This window comes from Budorcas taxicolor, chromosome 9 (genome assembly GCF_023091745.1).
Source record: "Budorcas taxicolor isolate Tak-1 chromosome 9, Takin1.1, whole genome shotgun sequence".
In the NCBI taxonomy this organism is placed as follows: domain Eukaryota; kingdom Metazoa; phylum Chordata; class Mammalia; order Artiodactyla; family Bovidae; genus Budorcas; species Budorcas taxicolor.
This window is the reverse complement of record NC_068918.1, coordinates 57457175-57481996: the sequence shown is the minus strand read 5'-3', so window position 1 is coordinate 57481996 and position 24822 is coordinate 57457175. Positions and strand designations below refer to the sequence as shown.

Here is a 24822-nt window from a genome sequence, read left to right as displayed (position 1 = left end):
AGGCTCTTTTTATACCTGTAATCTGCTGTTTCAGTTATTAAACTTTAAGCATTTATTTTACTACCTGGTGGTTCAATACTCTCTTAATATCCTTATTTATCAATTTTATCTCAGCTGTTTATGTCAGAATTTCTTTGCCTAAAGTGTCAGAAGTGATAATGATCTGAACTAAAGTGGTAGTAGTGGAGAATATAGAGCAAGAACAAGGTTATTATTGCTGCCTATAGTGCTTGAGGGATTTGGAGGCGGGACATGGCATCTCTCATGATGCAGCCTTTGGGCTTGATAAACTGAGAAAGTGGTAGTGTCATTAACTAAGACTGAGAATATAAAAGAAGGAGAATGTAACAGTAAAGGAGGACCATCTGTTCCTACAGCAAAAGCAGGAGAAGAAAAGACTATTGTAAAAGATTGATTATACTTTGAAATGGCTTCGTTGACTAGTAGGATAAAAAGCTGATGTGGGAGAAATTTTTTAAAAAATCAAGTGAAGTCCAGTTTGAGTTAGATATCAAACGAGATTTGCTATAGTACCACTTCTAACCGATACATGATTTTCAAGGAGCAGTCCACAGCAGCCCTTTCCAGATACTCAACCATGTGAGAACCAAGCTGTAAACAATGTTTGCTGTCTACTGAAGGGCCTAAGCTTGGGAAAAGGGGTGCAGAAGGCAGACTCATCAAATTTAGGAGGATCTTGAGTGAAAAACAACAACAACAACAACAACTGCAAATGAAAAAGTACTTAGAAGCTACTGGTGAAAAAACCATTGACGTGACCTTATAAAATTTAGTTTTGTAAAGAAGGAATTGAAACCAGGCAGATTATTGCAAATATCAAATATGATTTTAAGAGTTGAAAGAGTTTTATAAGGCCTTGTTTTTATTTTCTTAGGTTATTTACGTAATGAACGCACCCTGACCCTCTCTGTCTGGCTATGTTCTTTGCAACTTAAGGCTAAAACAGTTTCTAGACAGGGAACCTGGAGTCCAATTTATAAGTATAATACGCAGCTTCTTAGTTTCTTTAGCTGTGTTTATATCAACCATTCTTCTTTTAGTCATCTTTATAGAGACTTGGAAAACATCACCTTGAATTGTATACTCTAGTTCTAACATATTGTCTCACTTAAATACAAAGACTAGGAAGGAAGAAGATTTTTTAGAGGTTTGTTTTTAATGAGGCTTCTTTTGCTTCCTTTGACTTTGGTCATTTCCTACCCTCGCCATTGCAAATTTGGACCCCACAATCAGAGTTGTAGAATTTTGGCCTTGTAAGAAATCTGTGCAATTTATTAGGCTCTAACTTTTTCTCTGTTAAATAAATGAGACAAATGAGGGACAGAGAACACAAGGCTGATGTCACTGGTAAGTCAAAGGTAGAGCTAACTCCAGGAAATTCAGGTTTCCTAACAACAGATTTAGATACTTTCACTATAGTGTGGTGATTAGAAAATTCATATTGATTAAATGTATCACTTTGCATAGTGTACCCCTCCCCCACTCTCCTTTAATATTCAGCAAAATTTTTAATGTGGCAAAATAAAAAGGGGTTTCTGATCCTCCCCCTCCAGAGTATCAGATTTCTGAAAAGAGCTGACACAAAGCACTTTTGTAACCTAATTTTGTATAAAAGCCCTGAGAGTATGCAAATAAGGCACAGAGCCAAACTTTAGAAGTGAAGTGAAGAGATAAAGAATTGATACAGTGCCCTTTTTAAGATTATACTATAGTCCTGAATTCCTGTTCTTTCCTGATTGACAAGCCACAAACAACTCTGACCTCAAACAGCCTGGCCCCTGCTGAAGATGCACACCTGGACCAGCAGCAGATGAACACAGCTACTTGCCAATTCTCATTTTTTTGGCAATGTCTGTTCAGACATGCTCACCACACCCCCATCCTGTTCTACTTCAATGTTAGAAGGAAATGAAGCCACAATGAGAACTGAAAAGAGCTGTAACACCTTTTATCCCCTGCCTGCCTCTTTCCTCCCTTCTCACTCCCCTCCCCACATAGAGTTACTCCACCCCACAGGCTCCGGCGTGACATCCCTGATAAAGGAATGATGAGCTGGGACTGTAGCTGCAGACAAGTGACGCTCAGAAGCCAAAAGCTTCTGTAAGTACCAGGTCAGCACAAGATCCAAGCCAAAGCAATGGCATTGTCCCTGGAAGAATTCATCTACTCCCTTGACCTCAGGACCCTCCCCAGGGTCCTAGAAATCCAGTCAGGCTTCTATTTTGAAGGTAAGCACCTTCCTATCTCTTGATTGGCTAGAATATGCTCATAAAGAATATACTGTTAGGAATTTTAGTGCAATTTTTTTAAACAAAGAATATATGAGTTCTGTTAAAGGAAAGGTCATTATCAGAGAAAGTAATTGAGAAATTGTCGAGACTTAATAGTGTTGAAGAAGGGAGAAACTGGATAAGACTCTGGTGTGGATAGGGGCTAGGAATCGAGTGAAGATTCTTGAACTTTTTGTAGGGCTTTAAATAGTTCAACATAAATTATTCCTGCCTTTCCCTTGAAATTGGCTGTATTCCAAGTGAAAAGTTATCTGTGTCTATGTTCCTAGAACATAAAATACAGTTTTTTTATTTTTGTTTTTTTTAAAAAAACAAACAAACAGCTATTAAAAGCACAGCATTTAGGAAGAAAATTTCACCAAAATCTTTAGTTCAGTTCAGTTCAGTCGCTCAGTCGTGTCCGACTCTTTGCAACCCCATGAATCGCAGCATGCCAGGCCTCCCTGTCCATCACCAACTCCCGGAGTTCACTCAGACTCACGTCCATCGAGTCCGTGATGCCATCCAGCCATCTCATCCTCTGTCGTCCCCTTCTCCTTCTGCCGCCAATCCCTCCCAGCGTCAGAGTCTTTTCCAATAACTCAACTCTTTGCATGAGGTGACCAAAGTACTGGAGTTTCAGCTTTAGCGTCATTCCCTCCAAAGAAATCCCAGGACTGATCTCCTTCAGAATGGACTGCCTATGTCAATGCTTCTCTCCGTCTTTCTGTAGTGGTCTTACTTCTAATTTCTTTAATAATGGCATTCATATTTAAAGGTATAGAAGTTAACATTTACTAAATACAAGATAATTTTTATAGAATCCATGTCAGAGTTCTAAAGTCAGAGTTCAACTAAGGCTGTTGAATAAGTTAGTGTGCTTTGGTGTGACTTACTGTATGTATTACTTCAGAAAAAGCATCAAGACTTACAACATGTATAATACATACCCTCAGTTTTTTTAAGCAGTGGTTTGAATATATGTAAGACAGACTCATTTTCTGGGGAAATATACATTTCTGGTTCCAAGGGTGGTAGAATTGAGCCAGTAGTACAAGTAGGTCCAGAAAAAGCACTAGGAAGATAAAAAACTGTTGGTAGGCAAATCTTTCCCATTTATAGACAAAATAATTTTTTAGATATTATATTATGAAATAAAAAAGATTGATGAATGTCAGACCCAGTTCACACACACACAAACACACACATGCACACCTGTGAGTCTGTGCTCTAGAGTCTGGGAGCTGCAGCTACTGACACCAGAGTGCTCTCCGTGCTCCACAACAAGAGAAGCCACCACAGTGAGAAGCTCTTGCTCTGCTTCTAGAGAGTAGCAGCCACTCATCGTAACTAGAGAAAGCCCGCAGGCAGCAATGAAGACCCAGCACAGCCAAAAATAAATAAATAAACCAAAATCACTTTATAGGAGAGATTAAGTTAACCTCTTGAAGTAGTACAGAGTGACTTTTACTAAGACTGTATGATTTATAATAGAATAGGATGAGTGAATGTGGGCTTCCCAGGTGGCACAGTGGTAAAGAATCCACCTGTAGTGTAGGAGATGCGGCAGACACGGGTTTGATGCCTGAGTCAGGAAGATCCCCTGGAATAGGAAGTGGCAGCCCCCTCCAGTATGCTTACCCATGAACAGAGAAACCTGGTGGACTACAGTCCATGGGGTCACAAAGACTCAGATGTGACTGAGCAACTGAGCACGCATGCACAGGCAATGAATTGGTGTAGGCAGCCATCAGCTTTAGTATAGACCATTTTGTTTATTTCTTTTGTAAATTGATTATTTTGATGCAGACCCTATTTTTCCATATATATAATGTTGTGGAATGTATCTTTGTTCCTAAGCTGTCCCCAAGTCATTTTATTGGTGTCATGGTTTGTGCTTTTAAGATTTCACATTAGGAAGTTCTTCTTCATGTTTCATTTACAAAGATATTTTCCTATGTTATTTTAAATCAACTTTACAGCTTTATATTTCATATTTAAATTTTAAACTATGCCATGAAGTGCAGAGGAATCCAATTTTAGTTTTTTTTTCCATATAGTAACCACAATTTTCCAGCATCATTTATAAGCTAGCTATCCTTTTCCCTCTGATTTGTGTTGTTGTCTTTAAGTTATATGCTCATAACTGGGTTGGTTTGTCTCTTAAATATCCCTTCTGTTCATTAGTCTGTGTTTTCTCAATTGTGTTCAAGCATTGTTTTTGTAACTATGGCTTTGGCATAAACATAGTTCACATATAAACCAATCTTTTTGCTCCTTTTGTAGCTATTCACAGACCTTTCAAACATGTCTTTAAATAAATCAATTGATTACTTTAAAAATTCAACTGGAATTTGTATTAGAGTATGTTGATTTTATAGATTAACTTGGGAAGAATTGAAATTTTTGCTTTAAATCTTGCAAAAGAACATACTCTCTCCATGTGTTCAGACTATCTTCATCTTTTAATACTTTACTATTATGTTATACTTCACTTAAGAGAAAAAAGCATACATCTTGATGAATTTTCACAAATTAAATATATATGTGTAACCACCATCATGGTCAAGAAATAGAAAATTACAAGTATTTTGAAAGTTACATCTTGTGCTCTTTCTCAATCATTATCTACCATCTTCCCAAGAAGTAACCCTTATCAGACTTTTGCTCATTTATGAACTTTATATTAATGAAACATTATAATAGTATCCTTTTATGTTTGGCATATATGTTCAACATTATCTTTGTAAAATTAATCCATGCTGTTCTATATAGGCTATTCATTCCAGTGTGTATAATATTCCAGTAGATGAATATATTGCAGTTTATTTATCCATTCCACTACTAATAGGCATTTGAATTATTTCCAGTTTGAAGATGTCTGTTAACGTTGTCAGGAACATTCTTATTTATGTGTGTTCACATGTGTATAATATTCAATTGTGTATATAAATGAATGGAATTGCCACATCTCACAGGATGCATATGTTTATTTTGGGTAGGTAATGGACAACACGTTTCTTAAGTGGTTATACTACTTTACCTTCCTACCAGAAGAACATGAGATTTCTAATTAATCCATATTCTTGATAACACTTGATATCAGTCTTTTTAAGATAATTGAGATTTAGGTATAATATCATATATTTTCAAGTGTACAAAATTATAATTCATTATTTGCACATATAGCAAAATGATCACCACTATAAATCTAGTTAACATTTATTACCACACATAATTACAGTTTTTCTTTTTCTTGTGATGGGAACTTTTAAAATTTACTTTCTTAGCAACTTTCAGAGTCTGGTTCTCTCCTGACAAGACTAGGATTTATTTTGTAAGTGATAAGGCATTTTTTAAAAAATCTCCCTGATGATTAAAAATGAAGCCAAATTTGGGAACTAGTACTGTGAAACTAGTTGTCCCAATTTTTTTTATTAGCAGTTCATTGGTTTATAGAGAATTGTCATGATTTTTAAATGAAGTCCTCTTCTGAACCATGAACTTAGTTTATCTGTCTAGTTATATCTATAGATATCTTTTTACCTTTGTCAATAACATTTAATAATTTTTATTTGTGAAGTTCTTACACTTCTATTCCAGATTTATTCTTAGTTATCTGATTGATTTTTAAAATTCCATTATAAGTGGTGTCTTTTGAAGTTTTCATTTTTTCTTTGTGTGTTTGAATTCTAAGAATATATCTTTAGATTATTTTAGATTTGTTGTATACATATTTATGTTTTCTATAAATGTTTATAGGTTTTTATTCTTTCCAATGATTGTACTTTATTTTCCTTCAGTTAAGTATTAGCTAGTGTTTTTCTATCAATAATATAATATCAAATAAGAGTAATGATGAAGGCCCTCATTTCACTCACCTCACAACCATAGAGAGAAACTTTTAATAATTTATCATTAAATATAATGTTTGCTTTAATTTAAACAAGTTTCTAGTTTTCTACCAGTTTTTTAAGTCATAAAGGTATGTTTATTTATCAAACTTTTAAATAACTTTTGTGATGATAATATGATTTTTTTACATTGATTTAAAAAAATCTTAAGTCATTTATTTGTGGAATAAGATCAGTTTGGTTATACAGCATTGAATTCAATTTATTAGTTTTAAAGAACTTTTGTATTTTTTTAGGGTATGAAATTGGCTTATAATTTTAATCTTGTATGACATCCTACCCAGGTTTTTGTATTGAGATATGTTGAGCTTATAGAATTTCTTGGGTAGAGTCTTTTTTTCTTCTTCTAAAGACATTGTATAAATTAGATGTAATTTCTTATTTAAATATTTAGTAAAATTACAAATAAAGCCATTCTGAGCTGGGATTTCTAATGTAGATATGTTTTTTGATTATGACTTCAGTTTTTTAAATAGTAAGGTCTTTACATTCATTAACATAGTTTATCTCTCATTAAAAAACAAACAAACCAAAAATTCATTTTTCTGATCATGTATCAGAATTTTAAAAAAAAATGTCTCCGTAGAGATCCTGTGTATTCTAAAGCTAGTTCCTAGAATGCAGACACATGCACACGTTATATTGCTATATTGACTGATACCATACTTCCTCTGTTCTCCCTGGTTACTACTGAAGTGGAAATGTAAATATATATTACTACGATACTGATGAACTTATTAATTCTAACAATTTATTTTTTATTTCTCTGATTTTCCTAAATATTGATATCATTAGAAAACATCGAGCTGTGTCTCTTCCCTAATATGTTTTGCAGCTGTTCATTTTTCCTTATCTTGACAGTATAGTCCAGAGCCTCCAGTACTGTGTTAAAAAATGAGAATTCTGAATTATAAAGAAAATGTGGTTAAAATTCCTTCATTAAATACAATATTCTAGAACTGGTGTTTACTCGTCACTAAATTAAGGAAGTTCCTGTCTATTTCTTGATTTCTAGGTGGTTTGGTTTCTTTAGTCTGCTAATGAAATTACCTTTAAAAGATTTTTCAAATTGAAGAATCTTTTAATATAGTATTTATAATAATATGTACTAACATTTGAAATACAGAATAGAAATTTGATATATTTAAAGATTTTTGCATTTGATCACAACTGATATGAGCTAATAGACTCATTTATAATTTTAGATTCAAGGTAACACTAGCTTTCTAAAATTAACTACATAGATTTTGTTGTTAACTTTTTCTTGAGGTATTTGAAAAGAGAGAAATGTGCCTTAAACTCTTTAATTTGGTAGAATTCTCTTATAAGAATAACTGGATGTGAAATTTTGGGGTGGGAATTCAGAATTTGGTTTGGTAAAATCCTCTGTTGTTTTGCTTCTCTCCTTGACTTCTGACTCTATTATTTTCTCATGTCCTTTGCTCTCTTGCTCCTTTTCTGGCTTCCTGGTATAAATCACAGTCATTTAAAAAACATTTCTTGCTTCTTGGTATGTATGCTTAAACCTATATTTTTCTCTAGATACTTCTTTCTTTCCCATACATTTTGCCTTGTAATATTTTCACTTTTACTCAGTTCTGAGTACATGTTTTTCCTTTTAAATCAAATGGCTATTTATTTTCTGATAACATAAAATTGTCTTTAGCTGTTCTTTGCTTTTAATTACTAGTTTTATTGTATGTTGTTAGAGAACAGTAGTCTATATTGTATTATATTACTGTTTCTTTGAAATTGATTCAGGCTTCCTTTATGACATGAAACATGTGAAACATCAAGTGAGTCTCAGCATGGACTAGCTTATATAAAATACAATAACACATTATCAGGCATTGTTCAAAAGGCTAGAATCATGGAAGAGAGTAGGGAAGCCCCTCTCTTATATTCCAGTGGCTGCAACAAATGACAAACAACCGACAGATTTGATATATACACAAGTACCATGAAGAACTAAATAAGTAGAGAGCAGAGCAAGAGGGGAAGGAGATGATCTTTTGCTAGGGCAATCAGGGCAGATAGCTTTGGGGAGATTATATTTGAGCAGAGGCCAGAATAAACTGAGGAAATGAGTCTTGCATATTTCTGGAAGAACACTTCTGCTGAGGACAGAGCAAGTGCAAACCATATAACAAATCTCTTCATCTAATTAAGAAGCAAAAAGGAGACAAGTGAGGATAAAGCAGAGCAATTGAGGGGAAATAGTGGAAATGAGGCTGAGGACATGGGGATGCACAAATTTTGTAGGCCTTAAAAGCCATGTAATACATAATTTGCTACAGAGTGGGGCTGGGGAAGTGAGTGGGGACCAGTAAGATAAAATGATCAGTGAAGTTTTCTCTAAAGAGCTGATTTAGTAGCAGAGACCTGAATGCTGAGAAGGAATCAGACAAGAAAATATCCTGGAGGTGAGGGTTCCAAACAGAGTGAATGGCTAGACCAAAAGGGGCTTAGTCTGTTTGAAGGAGAGAAAAATATCCTTGTTACCTCAAATATATAAGACAGAACAGAGAGGGAAGTCATATGAGAAAGAGATTCAAGGAATGGGCAAGAGCATTTCAAGGAGTTCAGATTTTATAACTGGTAATGACCAATTCGCAGCAGGAGATTGACAGGACTTGCTCACCATTTTAGGTGGGACTGCACAGGCTTTTGTGGGGCAAAACTGGGTTAAGACACTTCAGGACTGCAGAAGAGAGTTCATGTTACCTTGATTCAGTTGGACGAGAAATGACCAATTTAGTGCATACTTTGGAGGTAGAAATGTCAGGACTTGCTAGTAGATTTGATATGGGTGTGAGGTAGGAGAAGACTAAATGATGCATGGGAGGACTTTGACCTAAACCATTAGATAGATGTTTGTACCTTTGACAGAGTTGTGAAGACCTTGGCAGGGTAGAGGTTTGATGGAGAAAGCAAAAGCTCTGTTTTGGACATGTTAAATTTGTTATTCACTCAAATGGAAATTTCAAGTAGACAATTGAAAAAAATAAATTTTGACCACAGAATGAAATAATGACTGGAATGCTCCATCCATGAGCTAATTGATCAGGGCTTTATTCAAACACAAACCTTGTTGGCTAAAAACAAACAAAAAAAAATGAGCACATACCTTAAAATATCAATTTCTTTATTGTTATTTATGGTAATTCTAAAGCATACGTAGTAATAAAAATTGTAAGAGGATAAAGATGAAATTAATAATGTTTTAAACAATTTAAATATTTTATTAATAATAAACATTGTTATATTAACTATTATTGAACATTATTGAAAGTACTAAATATTTCCATTATTGAATACTTCAGTATTTGGAAAAATGTTGATTTATTACCATGTGATAGGGTGATTCAAAGACATAGCTGTAATGTATTTATTTCAGTGCTTGTTTTAAATAATAGCCCTTAAAGATACCTTGTAAAGGTCCGGTATACAGCATGTACATGCCATATAAAATATACATTTAAGGAAGATTTATCATTAATGTTGGTGGCCATCAATCCATATGTGAAATAATTTTCTTCATAAATCTGATTTTTGCAGTTTCTTTAGACAACAATTGTATGTAGCTGATGACAAGTTCATACTAGGAATAGAAGTGTCACTCTGTCATTTTCTTCTTGATAGGTTCCACAATTTTCAGTTCTGAAATGTCTTTGTAGGCATCTTACAAAGTTATTGTCTATTTTGTGGAGAGTGGAAAATGGATTATAATAATTCTTAACTTGATCTGTATAAAATCCATTATATGGAAGTATTGTAAGGAAATGAATGAATGAAGACAATTGTTTTAATTCACATTTTTGGAATTCTGAAGCTGTCTCAATATATTGTGAACTATACATGTCATGTGACCATCTGGTATAGGAATAAATTTTTTATAATTAAATACTAATAGAGTTTAAAATTAAATTTTAGAAAATCTTTAGAGTAAATATTAGTATAGTTTTAACTTTATTTTTTATATAAACATTAATACAAATTGAAGCTCTAATATTTTATTCTTTTATCTGCCTTCTCATAATAATAATCATCATAGATTTTTCTCTTTACATTTTGAGTACATCATAGAATTGGACTTCCTGACTCTTCTGTGACCATAGGACATGGGACTTGCATTAGCCAGTGTCATGACAGCAGAAGAAAGATGTATCATTTTGAACAGACGCTTTAAGAACCAGTTCATAATTTAACATATTTTGTCCTGGTAGATCATGTCAAAATGAAGCCTTCAAGTCTGGATCTCTAAGTAACTATAATTATTAGAGACTCTGCCCTCACTCATTTGAACTGGACACATAGTGAAATGAGAAATATACCTTTACTATTTAAATCTCTGAGAATGTGAAGTTGTTATCTTAGCGTGTGTGTGTGTGTGTGTGTGTGTGTGTGTGCGTGTGTGTGTGTGTATGTGTGTGCGCGTGCGCGCGCTCACGTGCATGCGCACGCACATGCGTGCTCATTCATGTCCAACTCTCTGTGACTCTAAGGACTGTAGCCCACCAATCTCTTCTGTCCATGGGATTTTCTTTGCAAAAATACTGGAGCGGTTTGCCATTTCCTCCTCCAGCGAATCTTCCTTACTCAGGTATCAAACCCACATTTCCGGTGACTCCTGAATTGGCAGATGGATTCTTTACCACTGAGCCACCTGGGAAGCCCTATTTCAACATAATACTTTCCTTACCGATACAAGTGATATTCATTATAGCTAGAACTGCATTTATTACCAACTAAAAAAAAAACCTAGATATTAGACAAACTCTGGAGAGAGTCATACAATCCCAGGAAAGTTATTTGATAATAATGTTACCACATATTTATGGAAAAGTGAGTTCACCATTCGTATTCAGGAAATATTTGTTGCTTGACTATTCTGCATATTGCTAATATTACCATTTATCACTGATTACTTCATATATGTAACCAGTTTGATGTTGACTTAAAATTTTGGCAAAAACAAAGTTTGTTTCCATTACAATTTTGCTTAATTAACTGGATGTTGAAAAATGATTTTTCTCTATAGAAATAATATGTGCACATGGCTAGAAAACTGGAAAATGTAGAAGCATAAATATTCAATAATTTAATCAAATATAAAGAAATATGATTAACATTTTGATGCATTAACTTCTAATTTTTATAAAAGTATTAATTAACTTTTAAAAGGAGAAAAATTTACACCAATTTCTCCCCCATGCTTTATCCAGAATATCACCACTCACTGTGACCTCCATCTACCCCCTTGGTGGTTTCAAATCATCATAACATATTGCAAAGATTATCAAAATAGCCACCTAATTGGTCTCCCTACTTCTCTTTCACTCTTGAAGTCTATTCTCATAGCATCCAGAGTCATGCTTATAAGTGGTATGTCAGATTGTGCTGCTTCTCTGTTAAAAAACCTCCAATGGCTCTCCCAGTTTTTCTCAAAATAAGGACCTTCCAATGGGTAGTAGGCCTTTAATTTTCTCTCTTTACTCTTAGTATTGCTCTGACTTTATTGTTTACAGATCTTTTCCTTCTAACCCCATTGACCTCCTCACTGTTCCTCAAACTTGAGGATATGCTCCTGCCTTAAAACTTTGCTCCCACTTTTTCCTTGAGTCAGCAAGCTCTTCAACCAGATGTCAACTTGTGAGGCTTATCTGACCACCCTATTTATTACTGCAAAATTTTTGTTCCCTCTTCCCTATATATCCTATACTCACTATTAAATTCCTCATTGTTTTGGAATCAAAACACTATCTTTTTCTTATATATCATGTAGGTTATTATTTATTGTTTATTTTTGTATCTTTTCCCATTAGATTTTTCCTACAGTTTAAATGAGGTATTAATTTTTTAAACCATAAAGTTCATCCCTTATAGCTATACAATTCAATGATTTTTAGTAAATTTATAGAGTTGTGCAACCACCACCAATATTAGACCATTTCCATCACCCCAAAGCAGTCCCTTGAGCTATTCGCCAATCATTATTGCTTACATTTCCAGCCCCAGGCAACCACTGCTCTCCTTTCTGTCTATAAATTTGCCTTTCCTATACATTTCATATAAAATAAATCATACAGTATGTCTTGTTTTGAAACTAACATTTTACTTAGCTTAATGTTTTCAAGGTTCATCTATGTTGTAGCATATATTACTATTCTGGTGTGTTTTTTGTTGCTAAATAGTTTTTTGTATATGGATATACCACATTTTGTTTATTCAACACCAAAGGCCATTTGTATTATCTCCCTTTTGGAGATAATATGAATAATGTACCATTTTAATTTCTCATTTATAATGAATTTGGATTCCAGTTTCTACAAATCCTTGCTAAAACCTGTGTATCTTTTGTTGTATAATCAATGGTATCTCACTGTAGTTTTAATTTCATTTCCTTAATGACAAGTGATGTTGAGCATTTTTGCCTGTACTTAGTAGCAATTTATTTGCCTTTTTTTGAAATAACATCTCTTCAATTTTTTTGGCCTTTGTCCTCTTGTTATTGAGCTGTAAGACTTATCTCTGTATTTTGGATATTTGATTTGCAAATATTTTCAGATATATAATTGAAAATATTTCCTTCTGTTCTATGGCTTGTCTTCATTTCCATAATATTATCTTTTGAAACAAAAAGATTTTAAATTTATATAGTCAAGATGTGTCATACGTTTTTTTATCATGTAACCTAACGCAAAATTACAAAAATTTCCCCCTATTTTGCCTTGGGGGTCCACCAGATCACTCCTGGTCTTTCTGATTTTCTAGAAATACAGAACTCAGAGAAGCTGTTAAACTGTTATGGTTTACCACAGAGAACAAAGAAAAACTAAAGCCAGTACAGAAAAAGGCATATATACAGCAGGGTCTATGAGAAAACAAATTGCCAGTTATCCTCTCTCAGTGAAGATACGTGGATAATGTTTAATTCTCCCAGCAATGATGTGTCACAATAAGGACAAATTATTTCCAGTTAGGGGAGCTCATCTGTGCCTTTGTATCCAAGGTTTTTATTGGGGCAGTTACACAAGCATGAAGCATGATTTGTGTGACTGACTTCAACTACTGGGTCTCCAGACCCTCAAGTGGTGCTGTGTGGCCCAGGACCCCAAATGAACCACAAAGGGCATTCACCATAAATCACATTGTTAGCATAAACTATCTGGTGTGGCCCAAGATCCCAGATACACAAAAACACTTATCTGACGGGATATTCCGAGGGCTCAGAGGTTTTCTCTCCAGAGCCAGTTAAGGGGTAGTCCTTTCTTTGATAAGTGCAGGGTTTGAGCACCCTAAGTAATAGTTAACCCATTACTGCACAGTTTTATTTTTTTATACACAAGTTTTACCTCTTGTCTCTAGTTCTAAGATCCATTTGTCCTAGCTAGAATTTTCTAAAGCCTTAATTCCAAGTAACTTAAGAATTAATCAACTCTCTACACAGTTATGAAACATGCTGGAGATGACTCAGGTACAACAAGCGCTCTCAGGCTGAGAGAGGTGAAGGAGTTAACCAAACAAATATCTGGTGAATGGCTTTCCAAGTTGCGAGAATATCTTTAGTGAAGTATTATGGTGAGAGTGTGCTGGTGTACTTCAGAAAAAGTGAGAAACCACTAAGGCTAGAAGGAGGAGGAGTGAACAGAAATGATATCAGAGGGGAAATAGTGCAGAACCATATGCAGTCCTTTTGAATATTATAAGAGTTTTACTTTTAGAATTGGGAACGTGGAGGTACCGATCTAAATTAGCAAAAGCAACTAAAACAATGCAAGGACTCCTCTCATCGCTTTGAATGTAGATTCTATTAGCCATTTCTTCTGTTTACCAAAATGAATATTGATGAAAGAACACATACATTTGCAGAAGTGAGAGCATAGTTTTGCTTAAATAAGCCCATAAATATAATGTTCAAAAGTGTTTTTTATAGCAATTTTTAAATACCATGAAAATGTTTTCCCTCTTGGGGAAAGTAAGATTTAGAGGAGGTAAGATTTTTAAATATTGTGTTTTGAATATATTAAATATCATATTTCTTTTTCCTGCCAAAATATGTTAAAATTATGGAAATTAGTCCTTAAATTGTATCTGCCTCCCTGCATTTCTTCTCTCTATCCTTCCTTCTATAAAATGAATAGAGTATGATTCTTGTCCTCAAGGACCCTTTAGGCAATAAAAGAAGATGGATTTAAAAAAAATCAATACATGTGCTATATTGTGAAATGTATTTTAATAAACTGTTTTGAGAACACTGAGAATTTACCACCCAAAAAGCTTACCAAGAGGTGATGATACTTTTCTGCAGCCTATATAGAAAATGAGCAAATAAGAAAATTTCAGAATGAGAAAAAAATCTTTAGATCATTATACAAGTTTGAAAATTCAAAATATGATCCAAGAACAGCTCAGAGAATAATAGATGATCAGGTTATTTGTGGTCATATTTTAAGTTTCTTCTGAGCTATAATAAGGATATTGAATTTATGCTATAATCAATAGTAACTTATAAAAGGATATTATTTTTATATCTGATTATAAAAGTAAATCATGTTGATTATAAATTTGAAAATTGTAGAAAAAGCTAAAGAATTTCTGAGATTTTAAGGCAAAAAAACCCCTCAGATGAGTAGATTAGACATCTATTCCAATAGAGGTTTACTACATGAATATGAGACAAACAGCAAGGAGCTAATAGAAGCTACAAATAGAAAAGACAGGATCTGTGGTCTTTTTGGGTCGAACATTCTGAACTTCACAGTTTATGAGCTGTGAGCAAGAGGGTGGTGTTGATGACAGATCAGAGGTTTCTGAACTAAGGAAACATGGTTGGTGATAAAAATATTTCTTGAAAGACTTGCCACAAGAGCAGCAGTTGTTTTGGAGATGGAGGCATGATTCAGTTACATTCCAATGAGCAAGAGCTCCTGTAGGACATTCAGATGCAGATGAACGTTAGCCCACCAAAAATGTATGTCTGAAGTAAAAAGAGTAGTAGGCTTACAAGATTTAATATATCAGAATTGTAAGTGGGTGAAAGAAGCCTTGTTATTTCAGGATTGCCTTGTAGTGCATGCGTCAGGTCAGAAATACGTGGATCTCAAAGAGCAACGTGAAAAGTATGGATAGAGGAAGAGTTGGTCAAGCTAACAAAGAATAAAGGGAAAAAAGTCTCTGTTGAAGGAGAAATAGGAGAAAGTGGGCTGGTTGGTCAATCAAAATAAATGAACATAAAGCATTAGAATGAAAGTGTCAGAGATAACATTTGCTATCAGCACATAGTTTATGATAGATTATTGACCATGATAGCTCTATATACTGAAGGATTATTATGGGATGGGTATCTTTGTATATAGATTTGGGTGTGTAAGCGTATGTAATGAGTGCATAAATATATTTTGCATATGTATGTGTATACATAAATATATGTGAATATATCTAATACAACACATATGATTAAATAATACTTTATTCTCATCTATACACAAATTTAGTACATGTATGCATATATATTCAATCTTATTAAATATTTTATATTTATAAGTACATTTAATCCTTGGTGTTATCTGCTGAAATTATTATTATTATTTCCATTTTCAAGTCACCTATTTGCCTATTTGCCCCAGAAATAAAACTTGTGAAGTTTATTCTTGCTCTACCTACCTGAAGAATTTATGATATTCTGTAGTGAATCCTGTTTTTATACAATCATCAACATTTTTAGAAATTTTATAACTATTTACTGTTTGACTATACAATTGGGTTACAAACAAACACAAGAAATAGCTTGGATTAGATACACGTTTGTTTTGTCTTTTAGGGCTTCTTCGGTGGCTCAGTGGTAAAGAACCTGCCTATCAGTGGGGGAGACAAGAGATGTGGGTACAATCCCTGGGCTGGAAAGATACCCTTCAAGAGGCCAGGGCATCTCATTCCAGTATTCTTGCCTGGAGAATCCCATGGTCAGAGGAGCCTAGTGGGCTACTGTTCATGGGATCACAAAGAGACAGACATGACTGAAGTGATTTAGTATGAACAAGCATGCACATTCTACTACTGATTACAATTTCAATTTAATAAGTATGGTAAAAATTAACTTGAACTGGTTAAATGTATTGAATAATGATACACAGTGAATTATGAACTATATGAACATGACTTTCATTAATTTGACACATGTATGAGTTCATATAGCAAAAAAATGTGCCTATTTTAATGCCAACATAATTCTTTTATGGCTAATTGACTTTAACTTTTTTAAGGTTTAATTTAATCAGCTAGGGATATGGTAGTAAAACCAGGGAAAATTTGAAAATTATAGCATTGTATTCAACTTGTGTTTATTTGTATTTCATAAGTTTTAAATATTAGGGCAAAAGAAAACTTTTTTTTCACTTTTTAATATGAGTTCACAATATTGATATTGGTTTATACAGACTCAAGAGAAATAAATTTATGTAAAGGCTAATGAAATATGTCCTGTCACATATTTAAAAAATAATTTCAGTTAAATGAAAACAGAGCACCAGTATTTCTCTACATGAGCTTATATTCATAATAATGTATTAAAGATGAACATTACATTTCTAAAGTAGAATTTTCTAAATATTTACAACATATTCTGTTGAGCTTCACAGGTTTAAAACTGCTCTTGATTCAGGAAGACCTAAGTTCGCAGACAGTGAAAGTTGAACACTTTCAATATCTAAACTTTACAACTCATGTAAAACTTATTATATTCCAATATTTGAAATTGATAATATGATTAATTAGACAAATATAAATTTGCTCTATTTGTGTCAGTGTCATATAGTTGGACACTAAAATGACTATCAAATAGAATTTGGCAAACGTGAACATTCAATTTTATTTGAAAAATGTTGATTTGGTAATTTACAAAATTTACACTCATTAAAGCACAATGTTATTTGAAATGATGTTAAATGTTTTCCTATAAAAACCTTGGAATCGTATTTTACCTAACTCTTAACACTTCAGCTACTGTATATTTTAACTCTTAGGTTGGTTCTAGGTCATACACTACAGATCAATGAGTTACCCTTTTAGTGTAATTAAACATTACATTTAAAAAAACAAAATCAAAATATTTGAAAATATAAAAGAATTTTTAAAGTGTGTGGCATTTTTGTGTTTGTACTTCAATGGAACACATTTTTTCCCTAAAACTTAGCTCAAGCAGAACTTATTTTAGGAAAAAGTCCTAAAATAGTAACATTAAAAACAAGCAAAAGAAGCTCAGGTAGGAGTAATATCAAAAGCTATAGAGGAAAATAACTGTCAGGAAGATTTTTGTATTTAACTTCAGTGGAAATGTCCCAAAATGTGGACATTTTTATACAATGGTACACACTGTTCACATCTACTGTAGAATATTCATACTTTAAAAATTCAACTTATTTGTTAAATGCCAAGCTTGACTCTGCAATATAAAGATGAAAAAAATGGAAAGCTAGCATAAGTTTTCACATATATAGAGATTATTCATATGCTTCCTTCATTTTATAAGTATAAAGAAGTGACTAAGCAATAAATTAAGTAAAAATTGTGTTTCTTATTGGCTTCTAGGTTTTCAAATACTGTGAAATGGAAGTTTTAAGGTTATTAATTACCAAATTCCTTTGAATAAATACAAATTATTCATCAATTATTTAACATTGAAAAACATTTTCTAAAGAAAATGAAAAAGCTTTGGCCTTATGTGTAGTAGTTTATACTTTTGTATACTATGATACCAGCAAATTTTTTTAGGCCCTGCTAAATAACTGGAGAGTAAGCACTGAGAATGGGAGATAAGGTAATTTCAAGTAAGGTGTTAAAAATTCTAAAAAATCATTTTTAGAAATGTCTATCTTTGATGCAATATTTAAGGTCTGAATTTTAAAAATTGCACTTTAGTTGGGGCATCTACTTTGTTCTGCTTCTAATAAATATTTGAAACCATTGTATATTTTTAAAGCAGATTTTAGCAAAAGCCATAAGATGAAATTTACTTAAATGAAACAAAATTTTTCACATGAAATAATATTTTTAAATGGCAAGGACATTATTTGAAAATTTTGTTGTTATTTTAATGAAAAATAATTTATTAGGAAATGGGGAAGGTTTTTACTAATCTATGTAATGAAATTAATGTTTTGATTTTCCGTTTTACTCTAGGTTAGAAGGGTTGGGTTTAGTGATTCAGCACTTAATGTCAGTTAAGGAAAGAACACCTGCTCCATGAACAATGTGTAAATTCTAACCACAGACCAAAAGGCATTTCTTTTTTTACTTCTTTATTGACATCAGGAAAAGCCTAAAACATATGTAAAATATTTTTTCCCAGAGCTTGTGAAATCAAATCTTGAGTTTTTAATTAACTGTTCATTATCAGAGGCCACTCTGATTTTGAATATTACTAACATAGTTACTGATTTAAATATATCCCAATTTAAATATAGTGCATGTATTTATTCCAGTAATTTAAGAAAAAAAAAGCAATCATTTAGCATGTTCAGAGAGATTATAGAAACTTGACAGTAATGAAAATTTGAACTTGTTTTAGAACAGATATAGGCTGGGACTTCCTCCACTTTCCCTCCCTTCCATTCTCCTTTGCACTTCAGTCAGATGAGACTGGATACATTTACTGATACTCTTGGACAGCAGTGTACTTGGAATAGCAGTTTTGTGCTGTAGTAAAACAGAAAGAGGGGCTGGTATAAAATAAAACCCACTGCGATCAAGATCAAAGAAAGCACAGATAATAGAGAGGATAATAATAGAAGTGACACCTGAAAAAATTCCAGGTCAACTGTATCCGCATCGAATGCTCAAAAAAAAAAATCAAGATTAGGAGGTGTCTGTGACCCTAGTGACCCGGGCTGTGAGCTGGCACCGGGGCGGGGTAAATCAGGGCTGCCGGAGAAGGGTTAATGCGCGCACAGCTCCTGTTGATAGGAAGGAAAAAATGCCGAGGTAGAGCCGGCCTGGAGAGGGAGAGTTGTAAATCCTGAAATACAAGCTTAGCAGAGGCGTCGGACAGGAAACAGCCAGGGCAGCTCCGGGTTTGAAAAGGCAGCCGCAGGCTGTGCGGTTGCGATGCTGCCGCCCCACTCCAGTGGCCTCGGCCTGGTCTCTCTCAGTGCATCAGAGTCGCGACAGCAGAAGCAGCTGCTGACAGCCACAAGGATCCATTTTTCTTTTTTTTTAAATCTCGCTTAACCCTGCCTTCTTGGAATTTGTCCATTAATTCTAGTAAATCTACACTTTTTAGAATAAGACAGTATTCCAAATCAACAAAATTAACCTCCTCCTTTTAGAGGGGCAGACTTGTCCTCAAAGTCTGTGCAATTATTCCATTCACTGATTGTTAATGAAGAGAGAAAGAAAACTTTCTTTTTCCAATAACAGGATCAACAATTGTCTTTCTTAATGATACTTAACAAAGGAAAACAAATAAATGATTAAATAAATCTCCAAGAATATCCATTTATTCAGCTAATACTCTGAATGACTGGTAATACCTGGCAGTATGCTGAATTTGCAGTAACAAAGCTCATTAAATCACTATTAGCCCTCCCTAAGAAGTCAAGACTCCTCATGAAGTCAGACACAACAGCTACAGAAGTGTGTCCTGTCCAGCTCTACACTAACAAATGCTTACAATTATGTGGTCACTCCTGGATTGGTATATGATGGAGTTTTGATCAACTGCTGATTAGAACATTGGAATTTTCTGATAATATACCTAAGAAAACATTTTTTGTATAGAAATAACATTATTTTGAAGAAGATTTTTAAAAATAGGACTGAGTAAATTACTTCTTATTGCAACACACTTGAAATGAGTGCTTTAAACCACTGAAGATAGAAGTAAGTATGGAATTTTTGATTTCTGCTGTTAAGAACATTCTCTTCTTACTTGGAACAATAAGCCTTTCGTTTATCAGTTCTCATACTGATAGATGCCATTCACCTGACAGGTGACCTGCAGCATTGTATTTTTACTGTTGGGCTCCATGTTAGTTGGTTTTCTAATTCAGATTTCTTTTGAAAAGAAAACAGAATTATTCAAGGGAGTATCACGTTTTAAAAACCCACAAGCTCAATGCTCAGCAAAATTTAGCAACTCTCATTTGTTGAAATAAGCCCATGGTGTTATTAATTTCATTCTATATATTAAGAGTGTGCGTGCTCAGTTACTCAGTCACATCTGACTCTTTGCCACCCCATGGACTGTAGCCCGCCAGGCTCCTCTGTGCATGAGATTTCCCAGGCAAGAATGCTAGAGTGGGTTGCAATTTCCTCCTCCAGGGGATCTTCCTGACCCAAGAATCGAACCTGTCTCCTTCATTGGCAGGTTACCAATGCACCACCTGGGAATCCCATTTATTAAGAGTAACTGATAAAAAAAGGCCATGCTAAACTTTCTGGAGAAAATGACTTTAGTTTCAAACTGACTGAGAATTGATGTCATCGGTCACCTTTACTAGGTTATATTTTGTAGATGTTGATAGACTTCAGTCCTTGGAAGCATATAATGAAATGAGAATTTCATTTCTCATAAAATGAAATTTTATCAAATGTAGAATGTTTATTTGCAAACAGATGTCAAAATACTTATATGACCTGTGTGTCAGCTTGATATAGTCTAAATTATTTGTCTTTTTAAATACTCTGACAGAACCTTCCATGAAAGGCTCATTAGGAACTTCTGCAGCAATATTCCAGCTATTCTGGTTAGATGACAAAGTTGCTTGGCCAAACCAGGATTGTGAAGCCCAGGACCTATATTGGGCTCACTTAATTATACCCTTTGCAAGAAGAGGAGCCTGTGTTACATTTGAGACTAATTTTGAACACCACTCATTTTTGGCTCAGATGATAAAGCATCTACCTGCAATGTAGGATACCTGGGTTCAATCCCTGGGTCAGGAAGATCCCCTGGAGAAGGGAATGGCTATCACTCCAGTATTTTAGCCTAGAGAATTCCATGGACGGGGGAGCCTGGTGGGCCATAGTCCATGGGGTGGCAAAGAGTCAAACACAAACTGAGTGACTAAAACTTTCACTACCAATAAAGCCATCTTAATACTAATATCCATTATTCTAATTTAAAAAAAAACTGTGTTAATAGGAGATAAATGTAGACGACACTTGTGGGAGTTGCTTTGAGAGTATGAGCTTCTGATTAATTTTGGAGGGGGTTAACTAGTTTATACTTGGGTTCTATATTTCTGATTAGTGTACTTCAAATACAGACATTTTTTTAACGCTTACCCAGGACTATAGGTTAAACATATTGGACACAGACGTGTGTATCTCATTGTCTGTGTTCAAGTATATTAAGTAATAGCATTAAATATTTGTCTTTGCACATGTCTTAGATACTCTATTCTTGCTCTCAGTGGAGGAGATCTATCCAGAGTTGCTTGTGTCTTGTTTTCATCTTGTAGTTTTAACTAGCTCCCAAATTTGTATCATTTCCCAGGTTGATGTACTTACTGATTTTCTTTTACTTTTTTTCCATGATTTGTAACAGTATCTCTCAAACCTAAGTAAACTTTGGAATATACTAGGGAACTTTAAAAAAACAAAAACATATTCCTGGATTCTACCCTGGAAAATCTGATTTAGAATTTTTGGAGTAAGCCCTAGAATCTATATTTTAAAGTGTTCTCCAATTAATTCTGGTGCAGCCTGCTGCCAAGCAGTTGTTCAAGAGGAGCTAGAGAGGACTATTGCTGCTTAAGTATGACAATTTGATGGCAGAAAAATATATTAGGAAGTGAGCATGGTGTTTCCTTTCCAGTTTTTCCACATTTTAATTCACCAGCTTTCTCTTAGTACCCCAGCATTGTGGTCTGGAAGCCACTTTGGCCACATTGTTCTGTTTTTGTTTCACCAGTTTGTGGAGGGCAATTTTAGTATTTGTGGCTGCCAGTCTATTCTGGCTCTCCTCACTGAATACTTAATGGCATCCGGTAACTTCTCCTTGCCTCTCCTGTCTTGCTCTTGCTCCTAAGAGCAAGCAGCCCTTAGGAGAACTTTCTTAGAAACATAGCAATATATTGCCTACAGTACAAATCCACTCTTCATACGTTCTCTTCAACCGATTTGTATTTTGTAATTAGATTATCTTGGAAAGACACTGCTGCTTCTGTTGCTAAGTCGCTTCAGTTGTGTCCGTCTCATACTAGATGCCATATAATTCTTTTAAGTAAAGTGAAAATCGCTCAGTCGTGTCCGACTCTTTGCGACCCCATGGTCTATACAGTCCATGGCGTTCTCCAGGCCAGAATACTGGAGTGGGTAGCCAGTCCCTTCTCCAGGGGATCTTCCCAACCCAGGGATCGAACCCAGGCCTCCCATATTGCAGGCGGATTCTTTACCAGTTGAGCCACAAGGGAAGCCCATATAATTCTTTAATACGTATTAATTTGTTTAAATCTGAAAAGTGCTATTTTAACTTTCTGGAATGCCTATCCCTTAATATTAATAACCAACCTTCCAGATTGACCCCATTTGGCCATAATCATACATCACCTATTACATATGTAAGAGATTATACTTTTAGTTGTTTGTTGCTGACTTCATTAGCATAAGAGGACAATCAAGATGATACAAGGACACCCAAATTACACAAGTTCTGAAGCACTTTACCAGTAGCAGAACCTAGGCTCTCATATAAGCTTTTTTTTTCCCTTCCAAAATGTGCTACTGTTCAATACAGTGGCCACTAGCCATTCTGTGGCAATTTAAATTAAATACGTTTTTAAATTGAGTTCCTCAGTTACATAGAAGTTGCACTGCACCACAGTTACATTAGTTACATTTGAAGTGCTCCTGAGCCCTTTGTGGCCCTTGGCTGCAGTACGGGGCAGCTCAAATTATATATCCATTTTTGCAGAAAGTTTGAATGGACAATGCTACTCTAGAGTCCCTCTGGGACCCTCTGGGTGTCCAAAAGGTAGGAAGAAACTCACATTTTTTCCAGTATCAATGTAACCCACCGCCTCTATTGCTGTTATCATGACTCTCCTAAGGACTTACTGCAGTTAGGGGTTATTCATTTTTCTCAGGCTCCTTCTACTGCTTCCCTTTGTCTTCCTATGTTCCTGTGCTTGACTGAGGCTTTCTTAGTCTGTCACTGATGTAATAAGTTGCACTGCACCGCAGGTATGATACACACACACACACACACACACACACATGTATGTTTAAATTAAACCCTTAATTTGAGATGACTATGGGCCTGTGAAATTGCAGTAATAATACAGAGAAATCCCATGTAACCTTCATCTGGTTTCTAACGGTTGTAACACATTACAAAACTACAGTGCATCTCAGCCAGGATATTGGCATTGATACAGTGAAGGTGCAGAGCATTTCTGCCATCATGTCACTCGTGTGGCCTTTTTATAGCCACACCCACTTCCTTCCCACTCCCCCATCTCTTACTTAACCCCCTTTAACCATTATTCTGTTCAGCATTTTGATAATTTTTTCATTTCAAAAGTGTTATGTAAAGAGAAACACGCAGCATATAACCTTTTGGAACTGACCTTTTCACTCAGCATAATTCTCTGAAGATTAATACAGATTTTTGGATGAATTAATAGTTCATTTTTTACTGCTTAGGGGTATCCGTAGTATGGATGTACCACAATTTATTTATCTGTTGACATGTTAAAGGATATTTGGTGTGTTTCCAGTTGGGGGCTATTATAAATAAAGTTGCTGCAAACACTTGTAGACAGGATTTTATGTGAAAATAATTTTTTCTATTTCTCTGGTATTAATGCCCAAGTGTGAAATACTGGTAGTTGCATATTTAGCTATGTTTTTAAGAAACTGTCAAAATGTGTTTTCATGTGACTCTACCATTTTATATTCTCTTCCAACAATGTGCAAGTATTTCAGCTTTTCTGCATCCTCACCAGCATTTGTTGTTGTAATTTTTTTTATTTTAGCTATTTTGAGAAGTATGTAGTGATTCTCATTGTGCTTTTAATTTGCACTCAGTAATGGCTAACAATGTGCTCATCTGCCATCTGTGTTTCTTCCTCAGTGAAATGATTGCACATATCTTTTGCCCATTTTCTAATGGGATTGTTTGATTTTTTACTATTTGATTTAATTCTCTGTAAATTCTATATACATGGATTGCAAATATTTTCTTCTAATCTGTAGCTTGTCTTTTCATCTTTTTCACATTGGCTTCTACATAGAGTTCTTTTTATTAAAATTATTTTGAATGTGTGTTAAATTTTGTCAAATGCTTTTTCTACATCAATTTATTTGGTCATATGCTTTTTCTTCTCCAGCCTAATTTAATATAGAGGATTGCACTGATTGGTTTTGAACATATGAACTAACCTTGTATCTTTGGGATTAACCACACTTAGTTATGATATATAGTTTTTAAATATATTGCTGTATTCTATCAGCTATAATTTTGTGAATGATTTTTTTGGTCTATATTGGTAGAATTATTGGTCTGCAGTTTTCTTTCTTGTGATGTCTGTCTGATTTTGGTAGTATTAGAATCATAAAGTAAATTGGTACATATTCTCTCTTCTCCTTTCTGAAAGAGATTGTATAGAATTGGT

General features: G+C 34.3%; 1 protein-coding gene across 1 annotated transcript in view; it reads left to right on the top strand.

Annotated features, from left to right (window-relative positions):
• The first annotated feature begins 2158 nt into the window (after positions 1-2158).
• Positions 2159-24822, top strand: part of THEMIS (thymocyte selection associated) — a 193118-nt gene continuing 170454 nt past the window's right edge. The window contains exon 1 of the mRNA XM_052645612.1: positions 2159-2249. Within this exon, the coding sequence (XP_052501572.1) occupies positions 2159-2249 (91 nt within the window). The remainder of the gene's footprint in view (positions 2250-24822) is intronic.